The 18522-nt window shown below is 45.6% G+C and overlaps 2 protein-coding genes across 2 annotated transcripts; one reads left to right on the forward strand and one right to left on the reverse strand.

Moving 5' to 3' along the window:
• Window positions 1-5012: 5012 nt before the first annotated feature.
• EPHX1 (epoxide hydrolase 1, microsomal (xenobiotic)) lies at window positions 5013-15490 on the forward strand. Its single transcript, XM_010133977.1, has 10 exons — window positions 5013-5079; window positions 6387-6410; window positions 7348-7561; window positions 8262-8442; window positions 9207-9437; window positions 9771-9900; window positions 10865-11079; window positions 13799-13907; window positions 14224-14349; window positions 15289-15490. Exons 1-10 carry the CDS (start codon window positions 5051-5053, stop codon window positions 15488-15490), a joined length of 1461 nt encoding a protein of 486 aa, XP_010132279.1. The 5' UTR covers window positions 5013-5050.
• Window positions 15491-17435: 1945 nt separating this feature from the next.
• Window positions 17436-17966, reverse strand: MAD2L1BP (MAD2L1 binding protein; the record flags this gene model as incomplete). The annotated part of the gene is made up of 1 exon (XM_010133978.1): window positions 17436-17966. A coding segment is annotated over one exon (531 nt), but the record flags the coding sequence as incomplete, so codon positions are not given.
• Between the last annotated feature and the right edge of the window lie 556 nt (window positions 17967-18522).

Consider the following 18522-nt stretch of genomic DNA (forward strand, 5'->3'; position numbering starts at 1 on the left):
TCAGCTGATTCCATCTTCATTTTCTTAATATCTCGTGACCTGGAGAGTTTCTGCGTATTACCGTTGTTGTCGTTGTTATACGATGTAGGCATAACAACTAATAATGGACAGTAGGAAAAACCATAGAGAGAATACATAATTATTCAGAAAGGAGGCCGCAGAAATATTTCCAAATAGCTAGCACAGTTCCAATAACGGGAGGAAATAACGCACAGGACTGGAAGAGAAAACTTTCAAAATTTCCAGTGAACTGGAGACATCATGAGACTGACGTCTCAAAAACTACATCTCCTTTTGCACATTTATTCAGGCCTGCAAAGATCTCACACACTCCAGAAGCCCCTTGGCTGCCTCCTGTACCCATCGTGGAAACTCTGCAGGTGCCTAAAGTTCGGCTGATGCCTCTGCAAAACCCATGCTTAGATTTGAGCTTCTCCTTTTCCCTCTGAAGCCCTTCTTTGCAAAGGCTAGTTTTGGGAAGTTAGCTATGCAGAGCTATGGCAGAGAAATGGGACACAAAAAACCTGCCTGTCTCCTGCAACGCACCTACCCCTTGCAGCTGCTAAGCACTGATGCCTGCCAAAAGCAAGACCAGGAGCTTGCCAAGATAAGGATGGAGTAAAGGGACTTGCGATCTAGCCCATGATAATAGCTACTAATGTGCAGATGTGGTGCTGAGGGACATGGTGTAGGGACCCTGGCAGTGCAGGGCGGACGGCTGGACTCGATGATCTGAAAGGTCTCTTCCAACCAAATGATTCTGTGATTCTGTGGTACTACTACAGGATCCCCAGCAGCAGTCACTGTTATTGACAAGCATGTCAATCATGCTCTGCCATTTCATTTTGCCTCAACCACATACGATAACTGCTTTTTTTAGAGATTCGTTCTTTAAACAATAACCCCCTACGCATACTGATTTATCTGCAACCCTTTCTTGAAGATAAGGCCTTTGTTTCTGCCACCAATGCGTCTGTCACTACAGTAATGAAAAATCAGCCCGGTTATTCTTTTCCATAAGATATTTGTATCTGTATTGTCCTACAGATCTTAGGACTAGTCCTTCCCTCAAGTGTCTTTGGTCAGTTGCATCCTTTTTTTTTTAATGATTCTTGTTCTCCTTTCAAGATGATAATTTTAGGTGGCTTGGAGCAACCATTGTAGGAGATACTCAACACACTACTAAGATCGTAAGAAAACAAAAAAGGCATAACTGACCAGAGTTTAAAGTTGTATCTGTACTGATTGTAGGTAGTTTCCTTCTGTATAAGAAATTTCTCATGTCCAGGCTGATGGGCACCTGTGTCAGCTGAGCCAAGTCCACAAGCCTCCATCACAAAACAGTGGCAGTGATGTGTCCAAGCCCAAGAGGACTCTGTCTCACATTACGCTCCAGGATTTACGCTTCCAGTGCGCAGCGCAGCAGGACCCACATCCCAGAGCACAGAAAGGACCTGTACGCCCGGCTTTCGGTGCACGGCCGGGTGCACATGCCGGGGCGATCACGTTTTGCACATGTGGGTTCTGAGCACAAGTTCCCAGCGCCTGCTGCCTGCCTCCCATCACAAATATCCCTGAGATTATCTCCTGGTATCAGTGACCTAAATACACTGTTTGGGACTTGAAAGTTGCTTTTGTTTTTAACGTTGCTGGGTCTCTAAACCCAGCACACGTAACAAACTAACTGTTTCCAAGCAGCTGTTGTGTAACTTTGCTCCCCACCCCCAGAGATGTTGCCTGCCATTCTTTAATGGGATCTGTTTCACTGAGAAGTGCCTGGGGGAACCTCATAGCTCCCTAATTAGCAACAGAAGGGGCCAGTCCTTGCTGGAGGTAGCAGTGAAACGTTTGTGAGGTTTCCTGAAAATAAGGGAAGCAGAGAAGGGGCCATTTCCAGCTGGGAAAACACTAACTTTTGTTCCACGCGCAGTGCAGAGCAGGGGACTAAAAAGAAAGAGTTGGGAGGAGGAACTTGTAGAAATGGTGATGGGCTTTCTAGGGAAGAAAGGAGCATTTGTGAAGGGGGAGAAGGGGATGAGATTGACCCTGGCCCTCCCAAGTTGTTCATCACTCCCACAATCTGAGTTTTATATAAGATTCTGTGGAGCAGCGCAGAGGCCTCCTGGGTTGGCTGCTGGCAGAGGCAGGAGCAAGGTGTTGCTGTGATCTGCTCTCAGATGTTTGAGCTGGCTCTTGTTAATAAGATTCAGGAATTAACAGCTTGGAAGTGCTTAGGAGCTCAGTGTTTCCTCCAGGGACACAGAGCCTGCCATTCAGGGCTCGAGTAGACTTTAGTGCAAAACAAATCCCCCACCAACCAGCTGAAAGCCCTGAGACCTCACTGGGAAGGTGAAAACTTTGTTCGTCCATTGCAGGTAGTGTGTTGTGCTTGGGGCTATTCCTTAACCTCTGGGACACAGCCACAAGTGGTAAACTCTGAATTTTCCCATGTGATCCCATTTCTGAGCAGGGCTTTTTTTTGATACAATACCAACTGAGGAGAGTTGCATGTGCATGGCCGCTCCCAGCTTGGACCTGTTGGGGACCATGGGGGTCATTCTCTTTCAGAAGTCACGTGGAGAATGCAGCATTAGCTGGTTTTGGCCTGTGGAAGCAAAGATCCAGTGAAGCAAAGGAAAGCCTCGTCAGCCTTAAGGACCTTCCTGAAATGCAAGGAAGAACATGGAGTTCAAAGGCCAAGTGATATCATGGGGCAAGCAGGGTTGTGGGAGCCTGGAGGAGCACAGGGGTGATCTGAATCCTCCAGATATTTCCCTGCCCTGCAACACCTCTGGCCAGCAGCTCACCCATGGTGGCCACTAACCAGATAAGAAGGAGAGAGCTAGTCCCTGGTATAAGTCAGGAGACCGTATTCTTAAAGATCCCCTGTTATTTAGCACCATTCTGGATTATAATTATATGCAATTGGTAATGAGAAAAATAGGAAAGAAAAAAAAAAGACACTTCTGTAGGTCCTTTTCTGGGGGATTTCCTTTTCCATTTATGGGATAGGCATCAAAATCTCGTGGGAGGCAGCCTTGTTGACTCCAGCAAGCAGTTGCTGCCCGGATTATTGCATTTTGGCCACTAGAGGTTGTCAGTGAGAGGGGAAAACCCCGTTCTTTCCGTGGGCAGGCTGCTGCAGCTCCCTGGGGTGGGATTTCCTCTGGGACCCTTTCCTCTCTGCTCACCAGCACTCACATAAAACTCCTGCACAATACCCTGTATTTCGGTAGACAGGATCCTGGCGTCTCAGATGTTTCAGATTTGTCAGTGGCTTTTTTCCCCAGGGCATTAATGGCTTTGGTGTGTCCCTTTCTGTCTTAAGCAAAAATCGTTCTTGTTCACCAGAATCTTTTAGACAGAGAGTAGGAACTCTTATCTTTCTCTGCAGCTTTAACTATCTCTGCTGGCTCCTTTTCTGTTCCTGGTATAGATAATTTCACTCTCAGATGTTTAAGCTGACCTTCCTCCAGCAGCCTTTATGCCTTTTTCTAGTGCTAAATAAGAAATAGAATTTTCCTGAGGTCTCTTTTGTCTCCTGTGAGACATCACAGTCTGTTGAATCTTATGGGGTCCTCAGCGGCCTTCTGTATGTGTTGTAATTCTTTCCTCTTGTTTCTAATACTTCACTAGTCTTCTGACTACAGTCCCTCTGCAATCAGGGATACCATCTTCTAAGAGGCCTCAAGAGAGCTGTGTTTGTTTGGGAAATAGAACCTTAAAGCTAGGTAATCCCAGATGGTCACAACCAGAAATAGATATGGTGTAGCAATAAACTGAGCTTCGACCAAACTGAGGATTCCCAAGCTTTTCTTCCTGTGGCTCTTTTTGATGGCACAGTGGCTGCACAGGAGCTTACAGCAGTATGAGACCTAGTCATCACAGAGCTCACTGGTGACAGTACTTTGAGCACTGTGTGGAGATAGGAATCATTTCCTCTGACAGTAAAATGTAGCTGTTCCTGGAGTGAAGCGCAGCAAGGACACTGTGCAACAATTTAGGGAGGAGAAGCCTTTATCCAGTAAGATTTTACTGACCATGAGGGAAATTGAATCTAGTTCCCTGAGCTAAAACAAAGCATTGATTTCTGTGGAAAATGGAAAACTTAACATTTCCATTTTGTTCTGGCCACTGCAAATCACAGGTGCACATGGAACAGAGCCATGTGATACACAGGTTGGAAGGGATACCTGGTTCATCCCAACTCCTGCTCAGAACAGGTTCAGGTAGGTCAGGATGCTCAGTGCCTTGTTCCTGTCACATTTTGAATGCCTCCGAGGGTGGAGATCCCATGTTCCCTCTGGGTCCCCGTCCCAGTGTCTCAATACCTCCATGGTGCAATAACATCTCATCATATCTAACTAGAATTTCCCTCACTGCAATTTGTGTCCATTGCCTTTTGTCCTTCAACTGTTGCTCCTCAAAGAGGAGTCTGGGTCCATGTTTCCTACACTCTCCACTAGGTAGCTATAAACACCAATAAAACCCCACCTTTGCCTTCTCCACCCTGAATAAGACCAGGTCTCTCTGTCTCTTCTCATATGCCACATGCTCACGCCACCCAGCAGCATGGTGGCCCTACACCACCAAGGGTGGGCTCACTCCTGTCTCCCCTCTATCAGCAAGGCCTGAACTGGACATGGCACTCCAAACACGGTCACTCAAAGTGCTGAAAATAGTGAAGGGTCACTTCACTCACCCTGATGGCCAACATGCTTGCTGTATAGCCCTGTACAAGGCTGGCCTTTGCTGCAGGGACAACTTGTTGACTCAGGCTCAGCTGAGGACTTCAGGCTACTGCCTGAGGACCTCAGTTACTTGCTATGCATTTGTCATCCCATCTGTGCTGTGCACAGAGCTATCCCCTTCCCAAGCAGGACTTTGCATTGGCCTCTGTTGAACTTATTTTGCAATCGCACCCTTAGGCAATAGGTGGCACTAATGGATGACGTAAGTTGCATTGTCAGTCGCTGCCAAAGAGGAAGCCAGCAAAAGAGACACCTGGGTGGCTTTGCTGGGAGCAGCAGCCAGGCACCGAGGAACAGACATGTGGCAGGAGATCCTTCCAAACGCCTGGTGAGATCTTCTCGATGTGGGGAAAAGGGACTCTGAATGGGCTGCCTGGGGTTGGGGCAGGAGAAAGCCCCTGTGGGGTCACCAGGCCATCAAAGTGTGGGACCATGAAGCTGAGTTCTCCTGAGAAGGAGCGGGGAGGAAGTTTTATTAGGCTGAGCTTTGTTTAGTGTAGCTCAGAGAGCAGTTTGTGCTGTTGCCATGATAACTGGTTTCATGCCTCTGACTCGCTAAACTCTGGGAGGGATATTAGGGATATAGAGGGATGTTATTACCTGTTGTATAAGCTGCTCAGCCTCCAGGAAGGTGGAGGCTGACACTGCTTGCTCTTAGGAGCCCTGTTCTTCCTGGTTTGGGAGCGGTTTAAGGACATACCTTCTTAAAAACCACACATAGGCTGTCTCAGAGATTGTTACAAAGTGCCTTGATGACTGCTGGGGTCTCCAGTAGGCACTGGGTTCTGCATCACAGACAACAGTGGGAAATTATACTCGGTAGTATCATGGAGTTTCACTTTTTTTTTTCCTGTCTCAAGTTATCGTAACTATAGCACCAAACAGCTCCCTGATGTGGCTGCCTGCCTTCCTGCCTGCCTGACAAGGCAGAGTGACAAGACTTTCTCTTCTAATTTTGCTAGATTTTAGATTGTGCTTTTCTTGCAAGAGAATCTACTAGGCTGAAAGAGAACCAAGGATGATATTTTCCTTTTCTTGCAGGCAGAGGAAACCTAAAATTCTGTGATTCTGTGAAAAGCTTGCTATCCAGTCAGGGGTAGTTAGAAGTAGCAGAGGTGCAGTAGCAGCTCATTGAACTCTGGACAGGGAAAGGTCCAACAAGCCTCTCCTCATGCAGCTCTGCAGCACGATGAGTATCACGTGATGAGAATAACCCTTGAGCTTGAAAGTCCTCTGCCAAAGCTGTGCACCTATCGCTACCCAGGAGTCAAAATAAACTATTGGCTGAAGTAACACAGCCACTTCTAGGCTGAAACACCCCAAGGACACCTACCCAGTTGTTTAGCGCCTTTTATCTAAATTGTGCTGAAGGAGGGAATGTTGTGGCAACAAACTATACAGCTAAAAACACAGCCCAAAAACGCAGTGCAGAAGCAGTGCTCTGAGACCCTCTCTTTCTGTCCCCTCCAAAAAAATGGGAAAAATAATGGCAGATGTTGCCGGGTGGGTAAACAGCTTACGATACCATGTCTGGGCAGTGAATGGTGCTGGCAGGTGACGTTCTTTAGGGTGGGTACCTCGTCAACACTATCAGAATATAAGGATCCTCTTTTATTTTTTTTTTCCCTTTTGTAGGGAGAGCATCTTGTCCCGGATCAGGTGAGTGAAAGAGCTGCTCTGTGCTGAAGCCTCCACTTTTTATTAGCGCCCTGGCTGGGGCACAGCATAGTCCCTTTCCTACCTTCTATGGCATCAACAACAAAACCTTCATTCACCGTCCCCTTGCAGCCCCCTGCAACAGCCCCAGACACCTCTACTAATCCCCAAGGGAAGCTGGAGAGCTTGAGGCACAGGTCAGAGGTATGGGAAGTTTTACTAAATTTAAGACTGATTTCTCAAGCATCTGAATGGCTTTGAAATATGCTGTATGTCTGCTGCATGTAAAACCAGCTCTGGTGCCTTAGCTCCCACACCTCAGGGAAGTCTGAAACCTTGCTGTCTAGAACAGAAGCAGGGGCATCAGGCAGACAAGCTGAGACCCTTACCCGTGGAAAGCTATGGCCAACACCGTAGCTTCAGATTCAATCCCCTTCAGACAATTGAATCTGCAGGGGAGTTATGTATAAAGCACTGCCAAGAGGGGCACAGCTAGCTCTCTCCAGCAGCTGAAGACCCTTGTCTCTGCTCCCGCTCCTCAGCCCATTCTATCCATGCAGTTTTTATTCCTGGAGGAGTCCAACTGCTACTTTCCCACTTACTCCAGTACCTGCCTTAAAATAGGTTGGCCCATATCCTACTGACCCTTGTCCCCCAGGGCACCCTGGTTCACAAGGAGAGGGACAAGGAAGCCTTGTGATCAGCAAGTCCTGATCAGCAAGGACTTGAGGTCCCTGAGAAGCATGGTAGATGTCACCTTGCCCAAAATCATGCCTGCAATCTTCAAAAGTAACAGAAACCCCCAGCCCCTGCTGACTCCATGGGATCTGTAGGCATTTTTTATTGCTCAGGCCCAAACAATGTGGATACAAGCCTCAGTGTAGTCCCTCTACCCTTGACGCTTTGGCTCTTGAACACGACCCATGTTATGCCTCCCCAGGTCTTTTGAATATTCTCAGAAGAATGCGGTCCTGGTCCCTGCAGCGGCCCTGGGGGTTGGAGGAATGCTGGTTTACTGGCTGAGGTCTAGACACGAGATCAAGACTATTGAAATGGGTGATGGATGGTGGGGCTCAGGTGAAAGACCTCTAAAAGGCAAAGAAGATGAAAGTATCCGTCCCTTCAAGATTGAAACATCTGACAAAGAAATTGAGGTACCAGTGGCTGGGATGTAAGAGGAGCAGAAAGCTGCAAGGTGGTGCCAGTCCGTCCCCCTCCTTACTGCTTTAAGGTGATGTCTTGGAGGTGACAGCAGTGCGCTTAGATATGCCAGCGCAACTACCTAGCTGCATTAGAGGATGCTCTGGATCGTCACCCTTTATGAATGAGATTTGAGTTCAGGTCCATTGCAGTGTCCCATAAAGACTTTCTGAGACCACAGCCTCTCCTGCAACCTGGGGCTGCTCCTGCAGAAAGGCTGCACTTCGAGCAACAAACTGTGACAGGGGGTCTGTGAATGGTGGAGTGAGGTGGGAGGACAGCAATGGCACCAGTGAGGCAGGGCTGCGGGGTTTCTGCAGAGGGAAGGGCTGGAAGTATGAAGAGGGATGGGGTCTTGACCAAGTTGCAGCACCTCTGTTCCTATATGCCTGTCCCTAATTATCTGGCCAACTATGACATGGCAACTGTAGAACTCCTGGGTGCCCTGGGGGAACTGCTAACTGTAGAAAAATATATTCCCCACATGAATGATTGAGGAGGTCATGCAGAGCATGGCACTGCTTCAGGAGGGCTTGTGGTGTCCCAGAGAGTGACAGAATAACTGGCAGAGCCAGGAGAGCCCATCCATGCCCACTCTGGCACAGGGCATGTGCAGGCAGCTGCCAGCCTTTCAAGCAGGGCTCTCCTCTGCAGGACCTGCACCGCCGCCTGGAGCAGGCCCGCTATGCACCGCCGCTGGAAGGAGCTGCCTTCCACTACGGCTTCAACTCCAACTACCTGCAGAAGGTGGTGGCCTATTGGAGGAACCAGTTCAACTGGCGCAAGCAAGTGGAAGTCCTGAACAAGTACCCCCATTTCCATACCACCATTGAAGGTGAGGTGGTCTCCGTGGCTCGAACAGGTCTTGCTCTGAAACACACAGAGGGAAGGGGGTGATTTAAAAGGTTACAGTATTTAAGACAACAGTATGCATAACAGCTTACTGATACGAGTGAAATATCAATAACCTTCTATAAAGACCATTACATGGTGGCTGTAAGAGTAGGTCTGCTTCAAGATGGGCTTCATCTGTCTCTGAAGCTGTTCTAACTAATGATGAGGTTTTCTCCTGCTGTTGCCTTGAAGCCACCATTGAAAATTGTAAATTTACCCAGACTCTGAGACTAGAATATCCACCACCACCACCCAGTTTATACAGCTGAGGTTAGACAAGACTTTAGACAAGTGATCTGCAGGTTAAGTTTCTATCTTGCATTTACTTTTTCATGTTTCTTTTTTATCACTCACTATTTTTTAATTTTGCTATGTTTTTGCATGCGTTTTACCTGCATTATACCATTAATTTCAGTGCAGGTCTACTTACATACAGTGAGACCGGTTTCTCAGGAAGTGGATGCTCCATCTCCTGTGACCTCAGTATCTGGGGCTGGGATCAATAGCTCTGTCTGTATGTAGAAGATGAGACATAGGTACAACACCAGGCATCCCCTTCCAGCCAGGTAGCTTCTTGCCATGGGTTGATTGTGTGGCTGCTGCTATGAATACTAATTACAATTTTGCCGCCCTCCTCTTCAGAGTCCAGAGCAGAAATTGTGATGGAACTAGAGCTTTAATTTGTCTCTCTTGGATGTGTGGCAGGGATCAATATCCATTTTATCCATGTGAAGCCCTCGTACGTCCCTCATGGTCGAGCTGTTCAACCTCTGCTGATGGTCCATGGCTGGCCTGGCTCCTTCTACGAGTTCTACAAGATCATTCCTCTGCTTACGGAGCCAGCCAAGCATGGCCTGAATGAGAGTGAAGTGGTGTTTGAGGTCATCTGCCCATCCATCCCAGGCTACGGTTTCTCGGAGGCTCCACACCAGAAAGGTAAGTGATGAAAAGGCTCTGCTAGAATTGCAAGGTTTTGGGAGTAACACCTCAGCCATCTCAGGCACCCTCAGCACTGCAGTTTGTGAATGCACATGCCTGGCTCTGCACGAACACCCATGTGGCGGAGCCTCTGGGGCTGGCTGTGGAGATTTGGAAGGCAATGGCAGCTGGAAGCCAGGTCTGCTTTCTGCTTTCTACTGAATTTCTATCATTTTTTGTTGTCTTGCTGTCACACAGCAGCATATTCATGTACCTCCACCAGGCCATAATCTTTGGCCAAGGGATGAACACTGGGACAAACAGGTCTCCTGGGTTTCCCTTTATCTGTAGGCTTTGACACCATAGCAACTGCTCGGATATTTCATAAGCTGATGAACAGACTGGGCTTCGAGGAATACTACCTACAGGGAGGAGACTGGGGATCTCAGATTACCATAAACATGGCCCAAATGCTGCCACAGTGAGTAGCAAAGGGAGTCAGTGCAGAAAAGCTGCCTCCATTCTTACCCTGCCTTCTAGCTCCATGGTCCTGGTCCTGCCTTCTGTTTGCCCTGCCTCTCAACCCCTTGTGCTTTGTTTCCTCCGGGGACATCTCCAACCATGTGCATTCGGTTGTGTTCATATGCTTTGCACTGATATTGCTGCGGTTCTCACGCTTTCTAAGTTTCAGTGCTGTTTTAATTTCACTAGCTGTAATTTCACTGGAAGTAAACTCCGCCGCATTTCCGTTTGAGACCTCAAGGAGACATATCATGATTCTGTGTCAGGAAGGAGATAAACTGAAAATCACCAGGGAGAAAAGGAAGGAAGGAGCTCAGCAGCTGTGCAGTACCACAAAGTATAGGACTTCCCTGTCTTAAGATGCAGAGTTGAGACTGCTTGGAAAAGAAACGCAATCCCTTCCTTAGAAGATGGCATTGTTTAGCTCATTGTTTAGCACTTAATGAAAAGCAGGCACCACAGTCACACTTAGATCAGAGAACAAATAAACTGTGAAAGCTCTTAAAGCACTTATCTTGCAGGCTGATCAACTCACTGTTCCCCATAGCAGTGGTGCTTCACAGCACTGTGGCCACATGTGATGTACTCAAGCTTTTCAGAAAATACTCGACGCAGCCTGTTCCCCACAGCACAGAACACCACAAGATCAGCAGCCAGAGCTACCAGCATGGATATGCCACATCCAGAAACTGAGTACCTAAAGATAACATCATACCAGTGGCACAGCAGGGTGGAGATGGCACCAGCTGTACCATTTCTAACTCACATAGATTTTTTTTTTTAAATCACAATGAACCTGAAAGGCTTTATGTATTTGGCTCAGTGAAATGCTTTTATCCCAGCTCCAGTCAGACTTATTTTCCAGAAAATTTGGGGACAGAAAGTTGCTTGATTTAACCTTCTATTCTTTAACTTAATTTTAGATCTGTGAAAGGGCTTCACCTGAATCTCGTCTTCATCAACAGACGAGGTTTGAGAAGGATGATTTCTGTAATGCTTGGGGCTTATGTACCATGGCTCGTAGGCCTCACTGGGGAAGATGTTCGACGTACATACCCCTTCATCCAGAAGAATATATATGACCTTCTGCGAGAGTCTGGATACCTACACATTCAAGCCACCAAACCAGACACTGCAGGTAATGAACCTTCTTTATATCACTATGAACATTGTATACTAACTGCTTATGGTATGTAAAAACTTATAGCTGAACGAAGGACAACAAAGGCCAACTGTGTCTGAGAAGCTCTGATGACTGAATGTGACACATGAGGACAAGAAGTGTGTAAAAGGAGGTTAAAAGGAACAGCTTAAAAAAAGATGGTGACTCCAAACACAACTTTTCAAGGTCTTTTAAATGGCTTGCCACTTCTCTTGCGGAAAAAAACCCTTTGTAAAAAGCCTCTTAAAGCACAGCGTCCTGAAATTGAAGCTTCTAGAAATAAATATGGGTGAAGACAAGAAAAATATCATAAGCAAGTGCAACGTGAAACATGCAGAAAAGTTAGACACAGCCCTAACACCTGAAAAGCCAGAAGCCCAACATAGTTAGTGGGATCAGTAGCAAAGGGCCATCTCAGAAAAGTTAATTATTTGCATCAATCCCCACTAGTGAGGTTCATGGAGTGTTCCTTTACTGAAATAATTCCTCATCAGGAAAGACAGCGGAGCTGTCTCAGACTGATGTCAGATGTGGAATGAATAGCGCCTGATCCTGTCAACTCTCTGAAAGAGAAGAAACTCAAACATCAACTAATGCCTAGTTTGTTCCTTGAACCGACTGCAGTATCAAAGAAATAAAAGGAGACAAACAAGCTACCAGGCTGGGTTGTTTTGGTGGTGTGGGTTTGGGGTTTTTTTTTTTTTTCATCTTTTTAAGGGCCAAACAGTGAAGGTAGTCCTCCACAAAAAGAAGATGAGTATGGTCTCTGATCAGAGAACTAGCAGAACTATGTTAACAGAGATAATTGATTTACAGGTGATAATATCACAAGGAAAACATGCTTCAAAAATCAAAGTTCTGGCAAAATCAAAGAGCTGTGGATCCTAATGGAACATATTTCATTTTCAGAAAACATTAAGGTGCCTTCCCCAATTTTCTTAAAGAAATTAAATTGCCTTAGGAAAAGGATTAAGTTCATGGATTAATAACTAGTTAACATGAGAATCCAAGCATAGGGATAAGTAAGCAAGTTCCAGGGAAGGGAGAGTATCACAATAGATCTGTGCAGGCACCCTGTACATTTCAACATCATCCTAATTTCCTTTCAGATAAAAGTTAATGGTTAAGTGAAAATTTGACAGCCATCCAGGGTTTGTTTTAATCTAAAGATAACTGCAGAGGGTTGCAAAAACAAGTGTCTGGTTGACTAAACCGGCCAGTAAAAACTGATGTCAACAAAGTCCAAAGCAATTTCAGTAGAGGACAAAAATCACAATGGCCTCTCGTCTGGCTGCTGCCGTATGAGAGAATCCGTAAGTCATGGATAGTGCTTTGAAACGTCAGCCAGCTCAGAGGCTAAGAGCATCTTAAACACTCTTAAAGAAAGCAGAAAGAGACTAAGAGAAAACACTAAATCCATGATATTCAGACTCTGTTGCACCTCTGTTCACCGTGTTCCATAAGCATATTTTAGAATCAGAAGAATACAGAAAGGGAAGAAAAGGAAGACAGTGGAGCTGCTTCCGTATAAGCACTGTACATAGTCTTCAACCTGGAAAAAAGAAGGGCCAGGATTTTGTAGTGCATGAAAATTGTGAAATAGAAAATCAATCCAGGAAAACGTGTATTCCCTACTCAGTCTCAATAAATATCTACATTATCAGTTCAGTTCTCCTTAGGCAGGTTTAAAGCAAAGCTTAAGAATTTTCAGTCACCATAAGCTGCGGTACCTAAGATGTGGTACAAGTTGAATGGCAAATAAGCAAACAAGACTGGTATTTCTGAGGATCTCATCCGTGGACACTGAATTAGTGGTTCTGAGGCAGCTTTCAGACCAGAAGGTGCTCCTGTCCAGGCAGGTCACGTGCTAGCTGGTGTATTTTAGTCTGCCCTACCGTTGCCAGTCAAAGCATCTACACGACTTCAATCCATCGCAAATCATTCTAGACCTGCCACTGCAGAGAAACTGTGGTGGCAGTGCACAGACTTACTTTGCATTAGGTCTGCGCCTATTAAATTTAGGCGGTGTTAAGCATTATCTTCTACAAAGTCACTCGGTGCTAGTCACACCAAAATACACTTGAGAGTAGGCCACAGCAAGTTTACTGTAAAATTACAGCCGAGGGTATCGTACAGGAATTTTTCCAAGACAAGCCTCTATCACAGCTGAAGTGCTCCCTATCCCTGTCTTACAGGTAAGAACAGAGATATAATACACTGTGTACCTGCTGTGTTTATACCGTGTTCCCCAGAGGTGGGGACAGATAACAGATACACAACACCCCTCTGTTTAAATTAGGTAAGAAGTGATGAACAGCGCTCAGGGTTCTGGTTATCTACCCTAAGCAGGACAGTGCTCTCAAATAGTTTATCCGAAATGTCTTTTCAGAGTGTAATCCCTTTACATCTGAATTTGCTCCTTCTGCCACACACTACGGAGAAGCTACCAGGCCTTTCTTAGCTCCCAGCTTCTTTTGTACAGGAATTAACCAAGTTTTTAGTGCTGTCAGTTACAGCCAGAACTACATTGGGGTGAATCTGACAGGAATAAAGTACTACCAGGGCTAGTAAAGTAGGGAGTCTCTACTGAAGTCTCACAGAAAACTGACAAATTCATAAAAGTCCAGTTTAATTTCCAGCGAAGCAGTGTTCTACCAGAAAACGCAATAGCTCTCCCATTCCTCTCCTGAATTAGGCTGTGGACTGAATGACTCCCCTGTGGGGCTTGCTGCATACATTTTGGAGAAATTCTCTACTTGGACAGATAAATCATTTCTGCATAAAGATGATGGAGGCTTGGAAAGGTAAGAAAACAGATGCTCTTCCACGAGAAGAAAATCTTCATTAAAAGAATGAGTGGTAACTAACGTGGAGGTAGGTGAAAGACTGGCCAGTCAAAGCTGAATTTTAAGATTTCACATGACAAGTTCAAAGTTATAGCAGACTGCCTGCAAACTGCTGCCTCAGCATCAGGCAGTTTTGCTCTGGGCACGTGGATGCCAGTTAATTTGCTGCTTCAAAATGAACAGAGAACAAGAGGAACAACTGCTCTTCAGGGCGTGAGCCCGATATAGCATATTGAGAAACAGCTTCCAATTAAGTGTATTCATATTTCAACAGCAAATACTCTCTCGATGAGCTTTTGACGAACGTGATGATTTATTGGGTGACATCCTCCATTGTGTCCTCAATGCGCTTCTACAAGGAGAACATCTCCAAGGACCCTGGTCTAACTGCTCATGCCAGGTAATTAGGTGGCAGGTGCAAAACAGATTTGCAAATGAGATTGGATGAGATTTGCCAGTATAAACATTTAGATCACTCACATCATATTTAATTAGTTAAAATCCAAGTTCTAATTTTCTTTAGATAAACGTAGTTAAGAGTTTGAACCTATAATTCACACAAGGTAGCTCAAGGCCAAGACAATGCATAAGACTTATCAAAGGCTATTCAGTCTCGTTTGTGTTCAAAATACACGCCTACATACTTATTCCCCAAACAAAAGTAATCTGTGGTTCAGTTCAGCAGAACAAAGCAGAAAAATCGTGAGCATTGTTAAGAGAGAACTTTAAACAGAATTAGGAAGGATATGGCTTACTGGTGGGTAAACGAAGCAGAACTGCACCTGTTAAGCAGAAACTTGGGAAAACAATGCAGAGACCAAGCACCTTCTAACAGCCGTGGGCTTGAAGATGGCTGTAGGAGAGGCTGACTGGGAGAATGCTGCTGAGCAGAATTCTCCAAGTGACTGATCATACCAACAAACAGGGGAGCCTTTTCCTCTGCAGACTGAACCAGTTTACCTTTCCTCTGGAGGGAGTCATTTGTTATGCTGGTTCCATAAATGCTAAAGTAAACATGAACTAACTCATTTCTCACTCACAAAGAGGCGTGGCATCCTGCCACAGATCACAAAACTACAAACCAAGGTAAGCTTAGGAGTCTGAAACATTTCAAGATTGACCTGTGTGCAAAGTGGGCTCTACTTCACACATCTTTGGGTGTAACGTTCTTCTGAAACTCAAGGAGATCCAAACACAAGTGAAGCTCTTCAGCAGAGTGCAAAATGGGTTGCTCTGGTGAAATGTCTCCAGCTGACTGTGGCAGTTACCAGAGTCAGAAGATTTTTATAGACTTTCCCCAGGACATCTTTGACAAACACAGTTACCTAATATCTTCTAGGGTTGGAGTGTACGTTCCCACAGGGATTGCAGCTTTTCCTCAGGAGCTGGCACATACACCACATGTCTGGGCAAAGGACGTCTTCAAGAACATCGTTACTTATTCTTACATGCCACGAGGAGGGCATTTTGCTGCCTTTGAAGAACCAAAGCTTCTGGCACAAGACATCATACACTTTGTCAGAAAGGTGGAAAAGCTGTGATGCTGCAGCTTGGATACACAGAATGGAAGCAAGATGTTCTGCCACCAGAAGAACCTTTACTTCGAGGGATTAAATAAATCAAATGTAATCACATACCAAAACCAGCATTTTAATTTGATAATGATTACAGTAATAAACTTGTTAACCAAGCTCTAAAGCTCCTCATAAGGGGAAAAAAAAAAAGCATCTTGTCTTTCATTCCCAGCACTATATAATTGCTGCATTCTTAGTTCAAGTACAACAGAATACGTAAACAGTTTAATGCAGTAACATTGCACTCATTTGGGGAAGAGAGTAGAGAGGAACTGGCACCTTGTTCCTCAGAACTAAGGCTTCTGTTCAAAAGCTTCTTTAGATACTGGAGTGCCAGCATTCTTATATATGCATTAAAAGCAGCTTTGGTGGAAGCGTAAAGGGTTTTGATCTCCTGAGCACAAACACTCCTACGTTTCAGTTATACTTCATTCAAGAGACCTGCGATTACATATTCACGTGGGCAGCTGCACAAGAGGCAGCTTCCTTCATTCTGGCAGGTTTCTCCCCTGGAGCTAGCTTTAGCAGTTACTACAGGCTTTAAACAGTTGCTAATGGATAACAGGCGGAGGCAACACTCCTAGTGTTCTTCGAGCTCAGAAGTATCAATTCCTCCCAGTTCTTTAATCCTGTTGCAGAAGTTCAAAGTTGATATATGCACCAAGCGTAGAGGGTTACTTCAACCTCTACTCCCCTTTTAAAGGATATTTACACTCCATCATGCAATATTTGCTAGCAAGAAACTGCAAGCAACCTCACTGCCAGCAGGCTCAAGTTTCTGTTCCACTGGGATAGAGCTACCAGGAGCTATGAAGCTCCTGACACTACAGACGCATACCCAGCTGACTGGAGATAACTCCAGCAGACGCCCAGTCCTGACACACAGTGATCTAAGGGTTCCTCTCCCTCCCTAACCAGTTCTCCACTAGACACTAGGTCAGAAGAAAGGGCTCCAGTTTTGCATCCAGTACATTCTGACTTCAAACAGGAATTTGACATGTAAAGGTAGTGCTGTACTTTATCACACTCCCCTCACCTCTTCTTCATATTTCAGACAGATTGAGAGTCTAAGACTCTTAAGACTTCCAAGACGTAAAAGCAAACAAGAAACTAACTTCTTTGTTATTTTAAGTGAGAATAAACTAGCATATTGGGGCAGGAGTCCCAACTTCCTCCAAAGAGGATTCGAGCAGAAACTGCTTACTTTTAACTGTGTATCCAACTGACTGCCAGGGCTGTTGGACTAAAGCTCAGTAAAATGTAGGAAGATGTGCCTCCCTGCCTCCACAGGGCTGCTCAGCCTCTTTTCATCACCAGTACAAAGCCTGCCAGTTGCTGAGAAGCACCTTTCTTTGGATTAAGTAACTGAAACTGAGTTATGAGGAAGTTGAGTTTTATCAAAGAGAGGGGCAAACACTTGAGTACTCGAGTCTGGTCAGACTGGAGAAGGTCTCCTTTGACAGGAACAGGGTAGGTGAGAATGGTTATGACCTTATAGTAAAGGCCAAGTGTATTAATGACCACATACATTATCTAGAGTCCCAAACCATCAGCTAGAGCATTAATTATTACCAGAGAAATGGCCGCATTAAACGGGCCGTCTCAGTAAGCTTGCCAGGTCAGTAAGTTTGTAGCAGGAAAGATTTATTCCCACCACACTAATTCATCTCCTGCACCACAGCTCAAGCCCCTAAAGAATCACTGTATCTGTGTGCAGCTGCGCCTTACAGGGTATTTGCTTCCAACAACAGTTCAGGAGATGAAGACAGATGAACGCATTCGAGCTACAGGAAGGCAGTAGATGCCCTGGAGAAGAGATCCAGACAGACAAGAAGATGCAGTTACATTAAGTTATCACTTAAACAGCACCAAAGGTTATTCAATACTCCATTAAAGTTCTACAGAGCAGAGATCATTCATGAAAGCCTTTGAGTGTCACTGGGGCTTGAAACCAGACATAGTCCTCCCAAGTAGAAGCCATGTGCTGAGGAGGCGAGCCACCTATGGTGATGTCTCCGTCGCAGGACAAGTCAACAGTTAGTTTCCTCCCTCGGGCAGGCACTTTATAGTTGAGCTTGGGCCGGAACCAATTAACGCCACAATCACGGTGTCCTTGCAGCATAACAATAGTGCCCGTGACAGGGAGAGCCTTAAGTTCACTGAAGACATCTGCAACAAAGAGCGAGTGAAAGAGCTTGCGAACACAGGATGCAGTTTTCAGGCTCTTCTCAGCACTGCCCTCACAGATACCCTCCAAGTTGAGCTCATAGAGCTCCCTGGGGCTCATCACATTGCCTCCAAGCAGAATAAGAACCCGAGGAACCACTGTCAAACTAAACATTCTTTCCATGTGCTGGAGCACTTCCTCCAGCTCCATCAGCACCTGCTGACACTTCTTGCTTGCCAGGTCCATGGAAGATGGCTTCTTAATCACATCCGCATCCTGAAAAACAAAGAAAGATTGAATTTCATTATTAGGACATATTAGTCCTGTATTAGAAAGCATGGCTCATCCCACCCCGGAAGTCAAGGAAGGCTCAAAGAGCTTTATGCTCCTTTTAAGAGATATAGGTACCTACACAGAGAATCAGGAGATCCAAGAGGAACACAAAAGGCCACTCAATAGCTACTCGGTTTGGATCTGAATCACACCACTGATGAACTTCCCACAAGAATTTGAAGCCCCATCTTTTAAAGGTCAGTTATCACTCCAAAACCACTTAACATTTTTTTCGTAGAGCTTTTTGAGTAACAAACACAACAGTGACACACTTTGAGCAGAAAGTGAGACAAGAGATAAAGCGTAACTTGCTGAGACCTTTAACTACCTAACCTAAACCTTTTTTTTTTCCTAAGTGAAGTTGTGGCAACATTTAAGGATGTGGCTACAGCGAGCACTGCACTTGAGCAGCGGTTGACTCATGACGGCAGGGGTGACGGGGCTGGACTAGCTCGGCGACAGGCACAACTCAAATGCCACCGCCGCCCCGGGCCCAGGG

This window comes from Buceros rhinoceros, unplaced genomic scaffold (genome assembly GCF_000710305.1).
Source record: "Buceros rhinoceros silvestris isolate BGI_N320 unplaced genomic scaffold, ASM71030v1 scaffold45573, whole genome shotgun sequence".
In the NCBI taxonomy this organism is placed as follows: Eukaryota; Metazoa; Chordata; class Aves; order Bucerotiformes; family Bucerotidae; genus Buceros; species Buceros rhinoceros.